This window comes from Schistocerca cancellata, chromosome 2, assembly GCF_023864275.1.
Source record: "Schistocerca cancellata isolate TAMUIC-IGC-003103 chromosome 2, iqSchCanc2.1, whole genome shotgun sequence".
Lineage (NCBI taxonomy): Eukaryota > Metazoa > Arthropoda > Insecta > Orthoptera > Acrididae > Schistocerca > Schistocerca cancellata.
The window spans coordinates 1,068,322,498-1,068,343,678 of record NC_064627.1 but is presented as its reverse complement, the minus strand read 5'-3'; the positions used below and the strand labels follow the sequence as shown (position 1 = coordinate 1,068,343,678).

The window sequence follows — 21,181 nt, the reverse complement described above, 5'->3', positions numbered from 1 at the left end:
AGCGATGTTGGCTGCAGCGACACGCATGGGAGATCGGCAGCAGCGACAGGACTGGCTTCTCGGGCTGGTGGAGGCGAAAGAAGGGGCGGTGACACCGGCGTGGCCACCACTCGTGGGCGCATCTGGTCGTAATGACGAACAACCATGCCGTCGTCCGTACATATTTCACAAAGCCGGCGGCCGCGAAGAGCCTTGACCACCCCTGGAATCCATTTAGGGCGAGATCCATACCCTCGTGCCCACACGTCGGTGCCCACAGAGTATTTTCCCGCACAAGGGGACGCAGTACTAGGCCTGACAGGGTGAAGCAGGTGCAGTAGAGTGCGCGGTTGGCGGCCATGCAAGAGTTCAGCAGGGCTGCGATCACCCAGAGGCGTGAAGCGATAAGAACTCAGAAATTGCAACAGAGCATCATCGGTAGAAAAATCAGTAAGGAAATTTTTCATCTGGCTTTTGAAAGTGCGGACAAGGCGCTCGACCTCCCCATTCGATTGGGGATGGAAGGGCGGTGCTGTAACATGATGAATCCCTTGTCCAGTACAAAAATCACGGAAGGCCTGCAAAGAGAACTGAGGGCCGTTGTCCGTGACAATCGTGGATGGAAGACCTTCTAGCGCAAAGATTTTGGACAAAGCCAGCGTCGTCGCCGCAGTGGTGGGCGACGGACATCGAACCACAAACGGAAACTTCGAGAAGGCGTCAATCAACAGTAGCCAATAAGTGCCGAGGAAGGGGCCGGCAAAGTCAGCGTGCACCTGTTCCCATGGCTGCGCCAGATCAGGCCACGGAGAGGGCATTGTACGGGGTGCAGCCAGTTGTTGAGCACACTGACCACACGCAGCGACCATGTGGGAGATGTCCGAATCGATACCAGGCCAATAAACATGACTGCGGGCCAGGGACTTAGTCCAAGAAATCCCCCAATGGCCTTCATGCAATAGTTTGAGAACATCTTTGCGAAGAGAAGCTGGCACCACGACCCGTGGAGATGTGCCATCCGTGGCCAAAAGAACAACACCCTCACGAACAGACAGACGAAGGCGCAAGACATGGTATTTGCGAAGGGGATCCGATGCCTGGCCCTTGGTCCTGTCCGGCCAACCCCGTTGAACAAAACCGATCACCTGACGCAGGACCGGGTCCCCCGCAGTAGCCGACGCGACCTGCGAACCTGTAAGCGGAAAACCCTCGACTGCACGACGTTCTTCCTCGTCAATGTGGAAACAGAGTAGTTCATCGCGATCGAAAACCGGGTCAGGGCCCATCGGCAAACGCGACAATGCGTCAGCGTTGGCGTGCTGGGCTGTGGGGCGATAGTGAATCTCATAGTGAAAACGAGACAAGTATAAGGCCCAACGTTCCAGGCGGTGAGCCGCCTTATCCGGAAGTGACGCCGAGGGGCTAAACAGAGAGACCAGCAGCTTGTGGTCGGTGATGAGGTGAAGCTTAGAACCATACCAAAAAACGCTGAACTTTTTTAGAGCATAAATGATAGCGAGCGCCTCCTTTTCGATTTGAGAGTAACGCCGTTGGGCATCGTTGAGGGTCTTTGAAGCATAGGCGATGGGTCGTTCCAACCCATCCTCATACCGATGGGTGAGAACAGCCCCTAGGCCATACTGTGACGCGTCAGTCGCCAGAACCAAGTGCTGACCCGGACGGAAGGTGGCAAGACAAGGCGCCGACTGCAAATGAGCCTTCAGGCGAACAAAAGCCTGCTCACACTCGTCGGACCAACAGAAAGGAACGTTTTTGCGTAACAGCTGATGCAGAGGATGAGCCACCGCCGCCGCGGATGGAATGAATTTGTGATAATAAGCAATCTTGCCTAGAAACGCCTGAAGTTCTTTGACCATAGACAGCCGGGGGAGAGCGGTGATGGCCGCAACGTGCTGACGTAGAGGACGTATACCTTCACGGGACAAGTGGAAACCAAGATACAGAACTGTGACTTGTCCAGATTGCACTTCAACCCAGCCGAATGCAGAACCCGAAATAATGAACGCAAATTGCGAAGGTGCTCCTCAGTGGACGCCCCCGTGACAACAATGTCATCCAGGTAGTTGATGCAGCCAGGAACGGAAGCCGTGAGCTGTTCCAAAAACCGCTGAAAAATGGCCGGCACGCTAGCGACACCAAATGGTAACCGCTGGTACTGATACAACCCACAAGGAGTGTTGATGACGAGAAATTCCTTGGAAGACGCATCCAACGGCAACTGATGGTACGCCTCCGATAAGTCAAGTTTGGAAAAGAACTGGCCCCCAGCGAGCTTGGTAAATAACTCCTCAGGACGGGGAAGAGGATAAGTGTCAATGAGGCTCTGAGTGTTGACAGTGGCTTTAAAATCGCCACACAATCGCAGATGCCCGTTGGGTTTAGAAACCACCACGATTGGCGATGCCCATTCGCTGGAGGTAACAGGAAGGAGAATCCCTGAAGCTGTTAACCTGTCGATCTCAGCCTTGACAGGTGCACGCAACGCCATCAGAATAGGGCGTGCCCAGAAAAACTTAGGGCGAGCTGTAGGTTTAAGAGTAATGTGTGCTTCAAAATCCTTGGCATGACCCAGACCGGCAGAGAACACGGACGAGAATTCAGAACACAATCCATCCAGCTGTTGATACGGAATATCCTCAGATATGAGGTGCACATCTTCATCAATGGAGAACCCAAACAACTGGAAAGCATCATAACCGAACAGATTTTCGGTGCCCGCATGATCCACCACATAAAACGTGAGGGGGCCGAACAACAGACTTGTAAGCAATGGAAGCATCAAACTGGCCAGCGATAGGAATTTTCTGTTTATTATAAGTTCTCAGATTTCGCGTAACTGGAGACAAGGGAGGGGAGCCCAACTCCAAATACGTGCGAGAATTAATGAGAGTTACTGCAGAGCCAGTGTCCACTTGCATGCGAATGTCTTTATCCAGAACACGAACAGTAACAAACAACTTATTTGGTTGAGAAAGCACACAGTTAACATCCATGTCCGATGCGTCGTCCTTGTCGACAGGAACGTGAGGGGACTGACACACAGAAGCAATGTGGCCTTTTTTCCTACATGAATTACACGTGGCCCAACGTTTTGGACACGCGGCCCTGTCATGCTGTACGAAACAACGTGGACAAGAAGGAAGGGCGGAACGAACCTCTTTCTGTGGTTGCTGTTTTCGCTGCGAGCGTTGCGGCCCAACGCGACGTCGTTTACATGAGTGAACCACCGCCACATCATTGTTCTCCTGGGAAACAGGCAAATTGTCTGTGTCAAAAGTTGACTGTACAGCGCCTACATTACACCATGCGTCTTTTTGCGCACCAGCAGGGTGAGACACTTCAAAGGATTGAGCGATGCTTAGAACTTCCGACAACGACGGGTTTGGCAGTTGTAGGGCATGTTGCCGAACTTCTTTATCAGGAGCAAGCCGTAGAATAGCATCCCTAACCATGGAATCAGCATAAGACTCATGATGAGTGTCCGTGACAAACTGACATTTCCTACTCAGACCGTGTAGTTCCGCCGCCCAAGCCCGTTAAGATTGATGGGGCTGTTTACAACACCGGTAGAACGCCACGCGGGCGGCAATGATGTGGGTGTTTTTTTGGTAAGAGTTAGACAATAAGTCACCCATTTCTTGGAAGGACAGAGAGGCAGGTTCCCGCAGAGGTGCTAACTGAGATAGCAGCTGATAGATCCGTGGGGAAATCCAAGATAGAAATAACGACTTACACATCGGAGCGTCGACAACGCCGAAAGCCAAGAAGTGTTGCCACAAACGCTTCTCATAATCCTCCCAGTCTTCAGCGGCCTCGTCGTAAGGAGGGAACGGAGGCGGAGAAGAGGACGACAGACGATGAGTAAGCGACGTCGACAACGCCTGAATAGCAGCCGTCAGCTGTGTTTGTTGTTCAATGAGTGCTTGCATAAGCTGTTCCATGTCTGCCCAGACACGAACGCACAATACTCCAACGCTGGAAAAAAAATATCCGACCTCGTCGCCAAAAAGTGTTATAACCTTTAATTCACTAATAAATTGCGTGGATATACAAACGTAGAAACAATAGTGGGTTTCATGCTATCAACTCCGTATCTGTCACTCAACTGCGTGCCGTGACATGCGGCCGGCGCCGTTCATAGCCAGGTGGCGCTCCCGCGCTCAGCCGAGCTGCGGAGCGCCTCTATCGCCGTGTGTGACGTAGCGGCACTTTTAAATCTCGTGGCACTGTCACAACAATAAACATATATTTTTTCATCTCTAACTGAGAAGCCAATCACCAATTTTCAAAGATTTCACCTGTAAAAATGCTTTCAAAATTAAATATTCTTACTTTCGCAATGAAATATTCTCATAAAACTTTTCATCTCCTATTTCATCCCCCTTAGGAGTTGAAGTTTCAAAAACAGTGATATGCATATGTTTTATTTCTGAAAGAGAAGCCAACTACAAATGTTCTTAGATTTAGCTTCAAAAGCACTTGCACAATGAAATATTTCCATGAAAACTTTCATTCCCTGTTTCACCCCCATAGAGGTTGAATTGTCAATAACAGTGAAACATGTATTTTTTATTTCTTAGCTGAGAAGCCAAATTTAAATTTTCGTAGATTTAGCTTTAAAAGTGCTTTCATAATAAAATATTTTTGTAAAAAATTCTCATCATCTATTTTATCCCCTTAAGGGTTCAATTTCCAAAACCACTGAAACATGTATTTTTTTTTTTTATTTGTAACTGAGAAGTCAAATACCAGTGTTCATAGATATGTAGTAGTTCTGTAATAATGATACATTTTCAAAACGAGCTTCCACCTGCTATTTTATCACCATAACATTAAATTTCCCAAAATGCTGAAACACGTATTTCTTTGTTTCTGACCGAGAAAACAAGTACCAGTTTTCATAGGTCTAGCTTCAAAATACCCTTAATAGTGACATAATAATAATAATAATAATAATAATAATAATAATAATAATAATTTTATCCCATTAAGGTTGGAATATTGAAAAATCCCTTCTTAAGTTTCAATTTCCTGTCATTAGCAGTTTAGGGTGGGTGATGAGGAGTCAAGTCATTCAGGACCTTGCCTTTTACATATAGAGATGATACAGTTTCCTCTTTTTTTGCTTGAGATCTTAATTCCACCAGTTATCGAGATATAGTTTTTATTATTAGACTTTAGTCTGTGTTTCATTGTGAATGCAGTTTTGCAGCAGTTAGTAAAAACATTCATAAATCTGTTGCACTTTTCGTATGTATTGACATGCTCAGATACTGAATTTCTTGTTTCTGTAGCCAGCAGTTGTCGGAAGATGTCTATATTTTATCCATGTAGAATTTGTTGTTCTTTAACTAATTCAAGTTGCATTGTGGTTTTGGATATTGTGTGGGAAGCAGTAAACTGTCCATTATGGTTACTTATGCTATAGTAGTGGTTCCAGCCTGGAAGTCATTATAATTTGCATTTATAAATATTTGGTCAATAGTTGTTTGTGTTGTTTTTGCAATTCTAGTCGGTTATATGTTGAAAGTACGGAATGAGATTTTTTGCATTTTATTTGAGTTTTCCTGAAAATTTATATTAAAGTCACTGCATACTTTAAGTGTACTGAATACACTGTCTAATATCTGTTGTGAAATATGTAAGTTTCCATCTGGGCTCCTGTCCAGACAAATTATTATTGTTTTTAGTGAAGTTCTTTCTGTAGCTGAAATTTCTAAGTCCTTTTTTCCCGGCCCCTCTAAAGATTTTAAGCATCAAACAGTGGTCACTCAAGCACGAGCTTCTTTTACAAAATCTGACAGGAATATTTCATATTTGCTGATTTATTGGGAAATGACTATGCTTTGTACATTCAGATGAAAGAGCATACATTTTGTACTTTTGTGAAGTTCAGGCATAAATAATTGACCACTTACATTCTTTTTTGCCTGTTAATTTTCTCCACTGGTATCTGTTTTTTCTTCTTTTTCACCCTCTCCCTTCATGCCATATTAGTTTCCCTCATTTATAATGATCTTACATATATCTGTACCTGAGTGTTACAGACTCCAAATTGTTTTGGATCTGTGAAGATAGCCCAAGGTGATCACATTGCTCTTGGATAACACAGTTCATTTTAGAGATACATGAGGGCGTGCTGGAAAGAAATGTCTCCAGATTTTCTATGTGAAAACTTTTAAGCTTTCTAAATAAAATATACATTATTAACATTCTGTTATCTTCATTCTTTATGTCTGCATATTTGCAGAACTCTGCCACTAGAGGGCTCTGAATTCTAGCATATAACATGGTGATGTGTAACGTAACTGTGTCATTGCCTGAGAAACAGCATGCTGTAATCAAGTTCTGAATTCAAAGAGTTAGTCCTCACATGAAGCACCCTATCCTGTAGCATGACAATGCCAGACCACACACGGGTCCTGCAACATATGCAACAATCCAACACCTTGGGTTCACTGTCATTGATCATCATCCCTACAGTTCCCATTTTGCCCCATCCAATTTTCATCTGCTTCCAAACTTAAAGAACACATTTGAGGCCTTCACTTTGATAGTGATGAAGCAGTGCAAGCAGAGGTGAGGTTGTTTCTCTGTCAAGACGGTCAAACATGCTGCAGTGTCAGTATCAAGTAACTGATCTTTCGTTGGAAGAAATGTGTGTTTGTCGCCAGGGTGATTGTAGTGAGAAATAAATCTGTAGACATGAAGAATAAAGATACAGAATGTTAATAACATTTGACTTATTTAAAAAGCTTTAAGAGTTTTCACATTAAAAATTTGGAGGCATTACTTTTCAGCACACCCTTGTACTTGCAACTCACTGACCTCTTTATGATTCCACTAAATATGGGACTGGATCCCTCATAGACACTTGTTGCCACATGAATCATGTTTATTGTTTCGTTTGTAAATTCTTCTTTGCTGCTGCATCTTAATGAGTTTGTTCCAAAATATACAAAACACCTTTGCAATCCATTTTGGTTTAGGATCAGATACCATATGCACTTATTTTGAATTTACCATATTTTTAAAATGTTTGCAAAGGTGTTACATCATAATTCCTGGTCATACATTAATTTTGCAGTTGTGGACAGATACTTACTAACAAGACTTAGCATTAGGGGAAATGTTGCTGAGGTTTAAAAATCTGTTGTTATGTCTTGTCTGCATTCTCATTTTTAAATATTATTTCTTTAGCTATGAAAATTGTTATAGATATAACTAAGGCAATTAATTGCCTAGATATTAGAACATAGAATGATCCTGACCTTCTACTTTGCGTTCTTCTGTAAAACTAGTCATACATATCTGCAGGTCTGATTTGAAGATATTGTTCTATACAGAATAGAATGTTGAAGATTTTGAGATTTATTGAAAGCAGGCCACTGAAATTCTTTCATATCATTTCACTTAAAATTCTCATTAGATTCTTATTGGAACAATAACAGTTGAATATATATGAGTACTCTTGCCTCAACAAAATTAGCATATGAGGTAATTAATGAATATTATATACATTTTATTATAAAATTAATATATTATAAACACTACTACAAATTTCATGAAACCACGCATTCATTTATTTCATTGTCCGAAGTAATCTCTCCATGTTTTAGGTGGAGGTTTGGTTGAGCAGATTAACTGACACAATGCGTCAGACATGTCGCTATTACTTTGGTGAAGCTGTATCATCATATGATGAAAAACCACGTGAACAGTGGCTTTTTGACTTTCCAGCTCAGGCATCTCTCTGTGGTACTCAGATTTGGTGGACATCTGAAGTGAACATGTCTTTCTCCAGACTTGAAGAGGGTTTTGAAAATGCACTTAAAGAATACCAAAAAAAGCAAGTGAGTTATGAAAGAGGAATTTTTTCATGTGCTAATCATTAGTTTAAATCATTTTTATAGAATCAGTATGTAATGCTGCATGAAATATGAGCTCACTCTTGTTTTTTGTAATAAATAGTGATGTGCAGGGAATACATACAGCTGTACTGGCTGTTTCAAAATGAATATCAGTGTTCTAATACTTCATAACATTTATGACATACAATTTACAGTTATAAATAATACATCAAATGGAAGAGCAACTCAAACAGTTTTTCTTGTAAGTGTTGACTGTGAGCACAATACATCACGTGTCCCACATCAAGTTGATATGTGGTAACTTTGCAAATGAAATATTGCTGCATGATGATGAAGATTTTCTACATGTTACTGTCTTTAATGATGAATCAACATTTCACATAACTGGAAATGTGAACACACATAACCTGTCATCTGGGGGTCAACAAATCCCCATGAGATGGTGCAGTTGCAATGAGATTCCCCTAAATTGAACATTTTTATGCTATATCCCAGCAAAAGGAACCTTTATGGACCTTTGTTTTTTGCTGAGGCAACTGTAACTCGTCCTTCTTATCTTGATGCACTGGAACTATGACTCTTTTCTCAATTGGAAGAATCTGAACCATAGAACATTGTTTGGTAGCAAGATGGTACACTGCCTCACTGGCAAAACTTAGTATGTAATTGTTTAAACAACATTGTTCCCGACCGTTGTATTGGCTGTAAGGGGTCAGGTGGCAGCGCTTGTTTCATATGGACTCCACGTTCACCCAATCTGATGCCATGTAATTTTTACCTTTGGGGATTCATAAAGGATCATGTGTATGTGCCTCAACCACCATCTGATCTTCTCAACTTAGGAAACAGGACTGTAGCAGTTGTTGCAACAATTACTCCAGACACACTGATCGGGGCTTGGGAAGAACTTGCGTATGAAGTTGATGTTTGATGAATGATGCTCACATTGAAAACTTGTAAGAAAAACTATTTGATTTGTCCTTTCATTTGCTGTATTATTTATAATTGTAATTTGAGTGTAATGAATGTTACCAAGCCTTAAAACCCCAATATTCATTTTGAAGCACTTGGTATTTGATAAGTACCTTCTAGGATGATTTTTCGTAAAGGATTTTATCATTTAAATTAGAATAGAAAAAAAAATTAGATACCTGTCCTCCAGTAAAGTACATCATCTGCTCAAAAAATGTAATGAGAAACAGAAGCCAGAAAGCAAAGAAAAGGTTAGTGCTCAACCAAACAGTCCAGAAAAAAATGGTGATTAATTTTATACTGTTCCATCAAAGTGTTCAGTGCCAGGGCCAGTTGAAGGAATTTTGGGGCCTCCTGTGAAGTAATGAAGTCATGAGTTTGTGCCCCCCCCCCCCCCCCCTTTATTTTCCGGAATGTAAGTTTGCTTACACTTAGTATAATTATTTTATATGATTGTTGTGTGTGTGTGTGTGTGTGTGTTTATTTGCAGCTCAGACAGTTTCAATGAAATTCATGGATTCTACATCTACATCTACATCCATACTCCGCAAGCCACCTGACGGTGTGTGACGTAGGGTACCTTGAGTACCTCTATCGGTTCTCCCTTCTATTCCAGTCTCGTATTGTTCATGGGAAGAAGGATTGTCGGTATGCCTCTGTGTGGGCTCTAATCTCTCTGATTTTATCCTCATGGTCTCTTCACGAGATATACATAGGATGGAGCAATATACTGCTTGACTCCTCGGTGAAGGTATGTTCTCGAAACTTCAACAAAAGCCCGTACCGAGCTACTGAGCATCTCTCCTGCAGAGTCTTCCACTGGAGGTTATCTATCATCTCCGTAACGCTTTCGTGATTACTAAATGATCCTGTAACAAAGCACGCTGCTCTCCGTTAAATCTTCTCTATCTCTTCTATCAACCCTTCTATCAACACCTGAAATCGCTCTTAATTCGGAAGACTTCTCTCCATTGAGAATGACATGCTGCGTTCTGTTATCTAGGAACTCTTCAATCCAATCACACAATTGATCTGATAGTCCATATGCTCTTACTTTGTTCATTAAACGACTGTGGGGAACTGTATCGAACGCCTTGCGGAAGTCAAGAAACACGGCATCTGCCTGGGAGCCCGTGTCTACGGCCCTCTGAGTCTCGTGGACGAGTAGCGCGAGCTGGGTTTCACACGATCGTCTTTTTCGGAACCCATCCTGATTCCTACAGAGCAGATTTCTAGTTTCCAGAAAAGTCATTATACTCTAACATAATACGTGTTCCAAAATTCTACAACTGATCGACGTTAGAGATATAGGTCTATAGTTCTGCACATCTGTTCAACGTCCCTTCTTGAAAACAGCGATGACCTGTGCCCTTTTCCAATCCTTTGGAACGCTACGCTGTTCTAGAGACCTACGGTACACCGCTGCAAGAAGGGGGGCAAGTTCCTTGAATCTATGTACAAACAGGCCAGGAGTGTATCAAGTACTACATTACCCATGACTTCGCACAGTAGGCCTGTGTCAAGTTGTGGGTAAGCAAATACTTGTTGGTAAAAATGCATTCAGTTCTTGTTACATGGAGTATAGCTAGGTCAACAGTTGGTTTTTCCATTTTAAATGTAAGCACGTATGTGTCAAAAAATTCACAAAAATGCCTGAAATTACACTAAAACAAAGAAAATATGCACAAAAAACATAGTGATATGCACTTAAAAGGGGCGAACCTGTGCCTAAAACTAACAACAAATGATTATTGCAAAATAATCCTCAAAACTTATGTCTAGAATCATAATGCCTGATATAATGTTTTTCTTTAACTCATAAGTTTAACAGCAATCAAGTGTATGGTGATTTTGAAATGTACTAAAGTCTTACTTAATGTATTTCATATAAATTGAGGAAATCCCAGATTATAAGTGTATTGATCACAAGTTTTGTAATACATATATATTTTTGACTACTCCACATCCACAAGGGCAGTTTCATTTGGGCTCTGTGGAAGGTACATTAGAGATCCGTCCTTATTTTATAAGTATTTATTGTGTATACTTGTTTTCTAATATGTTCCACATACTAGAGGATCTCCTCACTGTGGATCAATTGGAACAAAAGTACACCTAACCTAATGTAATTTACTATAGATATTGCAGTGGCTGTAATGACTTAGTGTTTCATCACAACTTTTACTTGTTAAAAAACAATAGTGGCTGGTTCAACACTGGGTTTCCAGATTGTATGAAATATGGATCTCTTATTACATATGAGCCATCTTATTACATTCAGGGCAAGCAGCTGGTTAGAGCTGTCATAGCAATAAACTTTATTTATATACATTCTTAAATTTTGTTTTCATGATCCTTTTATTATTGAGTGCCACACCTTTGTAATAGTTAACAACACTTACGAGTGATGCCCGGCTTACTTGGTAGTAGTAACTTTTGCATGCACCACTATAACCATGCAAAATTAGGTATATAACTTAATAGATACTTTCTAACGATAAATAAAATGAGGAAAAGCCTACTAAATTGAGGAAACATTATTTTAAAAATGACTCATCTAAATCTTCATTTTTCTTGCTTTTTGAGCAGTGAAGACCTTCACCAGTTTCTACTGGTGGAGGAAATGTGCAATCTGTCTTCCCACTGCTATTATGGTAAGACCTCTTTAGCCGCTCATTGCTCATTGAAGATCTGAGATAGCTTTTAATAATCTTTAACATGGAAAAGCTATGTTTAGCAGAAGCTACAGACACTGGCATGTCCAAAAATATTCATAATGCAATTGTTATATTTCGAAGATGTACTGAAGTACTTCTAAACATGTGTTCGCAGTTTGTGGAAGCATAGGAGAGAACAGTACTAATTTGTTTGTAAGATCCTGTGAATTTATAACTCTTGAATGCATTTTAGGTTGTTCCTAAGCTTCTACAAGATTTCTACTGCTTATGTTGAGATTGTATTTCTGTGTTGCCAAGTTCTTAATGTCATACATAACACTGAACACATCACACCAGTTAATGAGCTGCTGAAACCTTTAGTTCAGAGATATAGTAGTGGTATCTGCCACAACATAGAAGAGGTTTACTGTAAGTGTTTCTCTCCCTCCGGAATTGGTTCATTCTTACTTTTGTAAGAAAACAGCCTTTTAATAGTTGCAGATCTTGATTCTGTTAACTCAGCAAAATTTCTTCTAGATGCAACCAATTCCTCAGCTTCTTTCTTAGCTTTTCAAAACTGTTGACTGTTTATTCTTCAGTAATACCAAGAGTTGATTTTATTAATTTTTCTATAGTGTCTAGTTGCATACCTTTTTGCTCACAAAGAAAACTTAATTTCTGAGAGTTCTTTCAAGAGACTGGATAGAAACACATTGTATCATTTTTGCAAGTGTTTTTAACTCTGTTAATGCAAGTTGTATGTTATTATTAAACTCAGATCTTACAACCCAAACAGTTTCAGTCCTAGTCTCCCATCTTGTATCGCACAGTGGCTCCAGAGTCAGCCTTGCATGATTCTTGAGTGTTTCACAGCACATCACAGAGTCAGAAAATAATGTGAACAATCTATGAACTACACTGAAAAAAAAAAGCAGCACAGTTGTAAATGATTTAACTGCATCACTAACAACCAAGTTCAGTCTGAGCTCAGCAAAGGATGTAATGAGCTCTCAGATTTTCTTCAATGGTACAAGTTTGAGTATCACTCTTCTTTCCCCTCATGTTGCTTCTGTTGTCGTTAAAGTATCCCCTACAATCTGCAAGCAATATGCCAAGGTTATGTAGTATCTGAAGTAATAATTCTGTAAGACCTTTCCCAGTAGTGTCACTTTACTTGCAGCTAGTTTGGAAAACACATCTACCGCTCTTAAAACCACACTTAATTGTTCCTCGTCACTTTAATCTGGTGTACAGTCCAGTGTTATTGAATAATATTTATTTTTGAAAAAGCCAATCTCCACCTCTCACCTTGATCAGGGAATCAAGTTGATCTTGAGTTGCCTGATCAATTAATTTTGAGTTTTTAATTCTCTGTAAAAGCTCTTTCCACTTGTACATTTCAGTAATATGATTGTGGGTACTATGAAACTGTGTATAAATGATAATCTCAGGACCATGTATTTTGCTTATGTTCTCTCAATATTGAAATATGGTGTAGCAAATATGGTGGAGCAATTTCGAGGTAATTTAGATAGACTAATGGAAAGGGTAGACCAAGGTCATCATGCAAGCCACTACTTTAGAAAAATAAAATCCAACCACCTCCACCTCATCAAGTAGGAAAAAATATAATTATCATAAAAGAAAAATTGAACATTGGCAATATGGGCATCGGGTGTAATGAATCTGTACACAGCTCCACACAAGACCAATGATGTACACGTACAACAGACAGATACAGCACTGTTCCAGTGAGGCATACTCTGTCCTGGCATCAAACTGTATAACCCATTACTAAACCCCACAAAAATAATAATGGGCACAGACAATTTCAAATTAACAGCGAAGGATTACCAGTTGAAGCAGTGTATCCATAAGTAAGGGAGTATCAAGAAAAACAAAATTATGTATCACCAGTTAAGATTTTTTTGTAAAGTTATAGAATAATAAAGTATTGTGTAATATTACCTTTTGCTAAACTGATCTTTGTAAAAAATTTCAAGAGATGTGTGTAGTAATTAAGCAATGGTCCAACATCTTTAATACACTGTACAGTCCTAGACAAGCAAATAAATAAATAAGGAATTGCCACACATAATTTTTTGCTGGTTTTCATGGATTTGTAACTAATTGAAATTTGTAGGACACTGTACAGATATTACACAGGATCAACACTGTTTAACTGTCATATCAAAATTTAGCATTAATAAAATGAATAACAAGACACCATGCAAAACCTGGGCCTCTGCTGCTGTCCTGGGATCCCTGTCACAACAGACGACATCAACATACTTCATAACCTGGTGAAGGTCCATCATCAGGTAGAGTAAAGAAACTTTTCACAGAAGGTTAATATTATTTCCAAAAGCAGTCTATCATTAAAAGTGGACTGTAGTTTCAAATAAATTGCCATTGGTTGGTGCTGAAATTACGAAGCTATGCTAAAAAACAAGACATGTCAAAGTTTGTTTTGTGCAATAAAGTGGACTAGAGTGAGTTTCTGCAACAGAAGATCGCTTATGTTTATTTATTTATTTGGTGTATGGCTTAGTACATGACATGAATTAATTAAATATAAACAGTATACATTAGAAACATTAAGTATGCATATATAATATACAGGCCATATTTTAAAAAAATGTTGAAGTTAAAGAGACCGTGGACTTTTGGAGAAAAATGAGTTATTCTCTCTGTTGAATCTGCCAGATTGAGAGAGCCTTGGTTCAGATCCCCATTCCTTGTTACAGATTTAGTATGATAAGGGATGGCTTCAGAACCTTAATGTAATATTTGTTAAACAAGATAATTATTGATAATGACTGTCAGTTACCGAGTTAGGTTTTTGATATTTTCCTAAATCATTTGTGATGCATACTGGGGTAGTTTCTTTCCAAAGGAAACCATTCCTTTTTTCGTCAATCTGAGCGTGAATTCTGTTCCAGTGAGCTCATTACCAATGAGACATTATTTTCGTGATCTCATTTTACAGATGAGTAGGAAGCAAAGGAAGTGATCTCCATCTCACACACTTAGGTACACCACTGGGATGGGAGCAATGTAGAGAGAGCAAACTCCAGTGTTACCAATAGAGAAATGACATACAGAGTTAATAAATAATTAAATGTTACATAGGTACCAGTTTTCACATAAATCTAAAATTAGAAATAAGTAAGTAGTGCAAGAGAACAATGGTTAATCATGCACTGAAGAGCTGTTTGATCACAGGGTTCAGTACTTGGTGATGCAAATGCACTGTTTATCTGAAATTGACCAACTACTACCAACTGAGAAACTAATAGTGAAGGTACCAAGAAAAGTATGTTTGCTGTGCAGTTTGTTGAACCTTCATGTCAAATCCTTGAAAGTGTGCTAAACAAATTAGGCAATACAAATGTAGCCATTGTAAATCAACCACACAGATACAACCTACTCCCTTGGTCATGTGTAAATAAATTAATAGAAAGAGTAAACAAAGAGATAGATGATCTATGCAAAATATTTCTGTATGTGAATTAAATAAATGTAAGCACGTAAGCGTAGGCTTCCGCGGCCATTGTCATCTTCAATAAAATTCTCCAGGGTATCAGACCGCATCGTCATAATTTAAAATGCGCCAACATTTCGGCCAGCGTTGCAGCTAGCCTTCATCAGGGCCTTACGTTAAACTGCTAAATGAAACACACTTGGTTCCCTAAATAGCTGCACAAGAAAACCGTGTCGTTACTTGATTGGCTGTAAAAGGAGGAGGAGGAGGGGTGAAAGGTATGCTTTATTGGTGTTTCCTGGTGGGATGAATTTCGCAGTCGCACCTAAGCGCGTTCCAAAAGAAGATATCATAGAATCCGTAGAGGCTTCGGTACGTCATCTGCCACAGGCCGAGGCGGAGAAGATCCGGCAGGAAACGGTCAGAGTTCTGAATAAAGCAAAGCCACCGAAGCAAAACATCAACGCTGAGGAATACCATGCCATCAAGGAACTCAGGGACAACCCCCACTTAGTAGTGGTACAGGCAGATAAGGGCAACGCCACTGTAGTCTTGGACACAACTGATTATAACAAACGAATGGAAGATATTCTTGTAGAACCTATCTACAAGAAACTTCAGGGAGATCCGACGGCCAAGGTAATCAAAACAATGCAGGCACTGCTCAAGCACTCTAGAATCAACTTCGACAAGGCCAGAAGATTCATCCCGCAAGTGACACAGGCACCAAGGATATATGGTGTACCGAAGGTACACAAAACCGACTTCCCCTTAAGGCCCATAGTAAACAGTATAAATTCGCCGACCTACTACCTAGTGAAAGAACTGGCACCTAGGCTCCGACACCTAGTGCATCAAACCGAGTCCACGTTAAGGATTCCACTCACTTCGTGTCTCTCCTAAAGGAAATGCGTGTTACGGACCAAGATCTGATGGTTAGTTTCGACGTCAAATCCCTATTCACGAATGTCCCAGTGTCAGATACTGTGAACATCCTAGAAGAACGCGTGGCACCTGATATATGTGAGCTTGTGCGCCACTGTCTGACGACCACCTATTTCAAGTGGAGAGGTCTATTTTATGAACAAACTGACGGTGTAGCTATGGGCTCACCCCTATCGCCTATCGCAGCAGAAATCTTCATGGAGGCATTTGAGGAAACAGCCCTCCAGTCCGCACCATTACGTCCAAATTGTTGGCTTCGCTATGTCGATGATACTTTCATCATTTGGCACCACGGAGAAGAGGAGTTACAGAACTTCCACAAGCACCTTAACCAACAGCATAGGAAAATTCAGTTTACAATGGAAACAGAGAAGAATGGGGTGCTGCCTTTTCTCGACGTGGAAGTTTATCGAAAACCTGATGGTAAACTTGGCCACAAAGTGTACAGGAAACCAACCAGTACGGACAGGTACCTTCACGCCTCCTCCCACCATCACCCCACACAGAAGAAGTCCGCCCTGCACACGCTAACGAAGAGAGCGTACAGGATAAGCGACGAAGAACATCTGAAGACAGAACTTGAATGCCTCAGGACCATCTTCGGAACTAATGGCTATGGGAAGCAGACGATAGACAGCACCATGTCGACAAGGGAGAAGACTAATAGGGAAGAGGAGAAGGAGGAACAGAGCATTGCTGTGTTACCATATGTACAAGGGGTCACCGAACGTATTGGCAAAATTCTACGAAAAGCCGACATCAAACCAATTTTCCGAAGCAGAAACAAAATATCACACATGCTCGGTTCTACCAAGGATGCAGTTGACAAACTACACACAGCTGGCATGCATGAAATTGGTTGTGCATGTGGATTAGTCTACATAGGTGAGACGGGACGTCTGATTAGCACAAGGCTTTCGGAACATGAAAGATATATCCGCCTGAAACAACACACTAAGTCAGCAGTGGCGGAACACCGAGACGAGTGCGGGAAACCAATATTTTTTCAAGAAGCCCGCGTCCTGGCAAAACAGCCTCTCACTTTCAAAATAAAGATTAGAGAGGTGATAGAAATAGCCAAAAGACCCGCCAACATGAATAGAGAGGACGGGTACAAGCTTCCGAGGTCTTGGCTGCCTGCAATAGCAGGGCTACGGAGCGGCGGCAGAGCCGTGGCGGCCCATGCAGACACGCAGAGAGCCGCAGTAGTGGTCGCGAGCACACAAAGCAATGGCACGCCGCAGCCGGCTTCTGGACAGCATGTAAACAGTGTGACGTCACAGCCATCACCTGTTCACTATTCGTCCGTCTCCTCCAATGGGGTGGATTAATATAAAGACCAATAGAAAACAGCTATTTCAGCCAATGACAGATAATAAAGGAAACACCAATAAAGCATACCTTTCACCCCTCCTCCTCCTCCTTTTACAGCCAATCAAGTAACGACACGGTTTTCTCGTGCAGCTATTTAGGGAACCAAGTGTGTTTCATTTAGCAGTTTAACGTAAGGCCCTGATGAAGGCTAGCTGCAACGCTGGCCGAAACATTGGCGCATTTTAAATTATGACGATGCGGTCTGATACCCTGAAGAATTTTATTGAAGAAATGTAAGCACGTTAGACAGGTCCATGCATACCAGCCATGGCCTTCATTTAAATCACAGTGGGAAACAATTTTTGGTTGAAGATATCTGCCATTTAGTAAATTTGAGTCACAACAGGCATAATATAGAAGCAGTCCAAAGTACTTTCGACAAATGGGTCTTAAAGAAAGATGAGATGACTTATAAAAAGGGCGAAAGACATTTTTTAGGGAAGTAGACTGTATCACAAAAAAATGTGATGCAGAATTAAATTGCAAATACACATTGAAGATTGTGTACCAGAATGTACAGTCATTAACAAACAAAGTTGATGAAATAAATGTATTCCTTAACGATTGTGTACAAGAATGTACAGTCATTAACAAACAAAGTTGATGAAATAAATCTATTCCTTAACAGTGAATGGAAAAATGCTTCAGTTTTATGTTTTCGTGAGCATTGGTTAAAAAACGAGTATTTTCAATACTTGAAAGTATTCCATTTTAAAGTCACAAACTGCTTTTGTACAATTGAATCAAAACATGGGGGAACTTGTATATATTTAAAAGAAAATGTAGATTATAAGAGTGTAGCCTCTGTTTGCAAACTTGGTTGTGAAAGATACTTTGAAACCTCAGCTGTTGAATTAATGCCTGAAAAAACTATTATTTTATGTGTGTATAGATCTCCTTTTAGCAACACAAGTGGTGTCCCCCCCCCCCCCCCCCCCCCAAGAAACTGGACCTTGCATTAGGCAAACTTAAGACAACTGGGAAAACAGTGGTACTGTGTGGAGATTTTAATATTGCCTTTCTGAGCCATTGTTATAAAAGCCTACAATCTTTGTCTGACTGTTAGCTCTCCAACACATGAAACAAAAACTAGTGTCACTCTCCTTGATTAGGTATGTGCAAACAGGGACAAGTGTACATCAGAAAACTTTGATACTGGCTATAGTGACCACCTTTCGCAATTATTAACCATACCTGTAAATCACATTTTGACCAGTGTACAAAATATTACCCATAAAAGGATTTATAGTAGGAAAAATATTGAATACTTCCAGTACTTCATCAGCGAATAATTTTGGAGAGAAGTATATGATACCTCTATTACCAACAAAAAGATGGAAAATTTTGACATAGATTTTCCACAAAGGAAAGTGATTCCCAAAAGCACAAATAGATTCAAAAACTGCATTATATCAGGCATTAGAGTATCTTGTAAAAGGAAGCGGGACTTTTTCTGCAGTCAAAAACTGACAGCAGTCCAGAATTTCTTAGTTATTTCAAAAAAACACAAGCTAGTTTTGAAACGTGTCATAAAAGAGGCAAAAATTAAGGAAAATGACAAATATATTATGAAGTCATCCAATAAAACTAAGTCCATGTGGAAAGCTATGCAGGATCTTACGGGGAAGAAGACAACTCACAAAAATATTGTAATATCACATGATGGCAAGAATGTCACAGACTCTAGAGCAGTTGCAAACAGTTTCAGTTCTTATTATGCAACTGTTTCTGGAAAATTAGTGAAGGAAAAATTTGGAAATCTGCCTAATACCACACGTAAAGAACTTGCATCTATTGAAATAAATAATATATCCATGTTCCTCAGTCCAATAGGCCCAACAGAGCTCCTAAATACCATTAATTCACTGAAGAGTAATTATTCAACTAGTATTGATGATATTCCAGATTATATTATAAAAATAACACCAAGACAAATACTTTCGCCTTTATTGGACATACGCAACTCATCGTTATCATGTGGTGTCTTCCCACAGCAACTGAAAATGGCGAAAGTAATACCCCTATATAAAAAAGGTGATCATCAATGTATGTAGGCCTGTGTCTCCACTGTCAGGGTTTTCGAAAATTATTGAAAAATTGTTCCTTTCAAAACTAACTACATTCTTCGACAAGAATAATTTTATTTCTCGATGTCAACATGGCTTCAGACCACAGTGATCGATTGAAACAGCCACTTTCAATCTGATAAACCATGTCTAAAATGCAGTGGACAATCACAGAAATATCTCAAGTTTATTCTCGGACCTAACAAAAGCATTTCATGTGATTGATCGTTCTGTGCTCCTGAGGAAGCTTGAACACTATGGTGTAAGAGGTGTGCCAAATCAATGGATTAAATCATATTTGAAATATCAATCTCAGGTAACTGAAGTTAAGTACATGGAAGGAAATGAAGTCCAGGTATACCTTTCAGAACCATGTGGACTAAGTCATGGTGTTCCACAGGGCTTCATTTTAGGTCCCTTTCTTTTTTTGGTATACATTAATGATTTCCCGTCACACAATAAGGATTCTGAACCAGTACTGTTTGCAGATGACACCAGTCTGTTGATTGAAGGGAATAAAGAAGAAAATCTTACTGCATCTGCAAAAGATATTACAAAAGGAGTGTCTGTATGGTTTACCAGAAACAGGCTAATAGTTAATCCCCAAGAAACAGTACTCATGAATTTCCACACGAATCAAAATAAAAATGCGGCACAACCCGTAATATGTATAGGTAACCAAAACATTAGTGCTATCAATGAAACTAAATTTCTTGGGATTCATATCCAGGAAAATCTTAAATGGAGCACTCATATCACATTCCTAAATTCAAAACTAGCAAAAATGAGCTATGTAGTAAGATTTATTTGCAAAAATACTACTGCAGAAACAGTTGGGGCTGTATACTTTGCTCGTGTACATTCAGTACTGAAGTAGGGTATCACTTTCTGGAGAAGTGTACACCAGGCAATAACAGTTTTCAGGAAACAAAAGGCAATTATAAGAATAATGAAACAAGTGAGCAGCAGAAAACCATGCAAACCTTTCTTTAAAGGTCTAAATTTCCCATCCCTTCCCTTCATTTAAATATTGGAAGTAGTCATGCATGTCAAAAAAAGTATACTGAGAAAAGAAAACCTTTTTCCTCGAAACAAAAGTGTCCATGATTTCAGTACCAGGTCAGACAGTGTCACACATGTTAATCATTGTAACACCACATTATGCCAAAAAAGTGTATATCATGCATGAACAAAACTATACAACAGATTACCAAGACATATAAAATCTCTTCCTGAACTACAGAGCTTTAAAAAGTCTGTGACAGCCTACCTTCTGAAAAACTGCTACTATTCAATCTCACAGTATTTTAAGCAAGAAAAAATGTAATTTGTATTTTTAATTGTAGAAATAAGTTATAAATATACAGTATTTTAAAAAATTTGTAATTATTAACTGTATAGATCCAATTTGTTATAAAAATATAAATAATGTATGTCTGACATTTGAAAACCCAATATCCTGTGTACAATATATGTATGTGTATGATATATGTACTGAAAAAGAGATTTATATGGAAAAATAAACAAATAAACAAATGAAAATGCTGTGGCCAGCCATGGTGAGCTATCCAGGTATGGCTCACAGTTCAGTTCAAAGTCATAGTCTTGCAGTACCTCTCTCCTACTTTCTAGTGTTGGTGTTTCATATCCTGCGTGGCACATAGTTTCATTCGATCAGGAAGTTTAACTCTCCCCTTTAGTCCAGACCTCTCACCGTGTGATTTTGAAGAATTTTAGCCAGTTATAGAGCAGCAGCTCAGAGGTATTTGTTGTATGAAACAGTTGGTATGCAAAAGATTGAGTACAGTTTCC

The 21,181-nt window shown here is 40.0% G+C and overlaps 1 protein-coding gene across 1 annotated transcript in view; it reads left to right on the top strand.

Moving 5' to 3' along the window:
• Positions 1-21,181, top strand: part of LOC126161033 (dynein beta chain, ciliary-like) — a 784,705-nt gene that overhangs the window by 508,406 nt on the left and 255,118 nt on the right. The window contains exon 35 of the mRNA XM_049916954.1: positions 7,620-7,853. Coding sequence (XP_049772911.1) covers positions 7,620-7,853 — 234 coding nt within the window. The remainder of the gene's footprint in view (positions 1-7,619; positions 7,854-21,181) is intronic.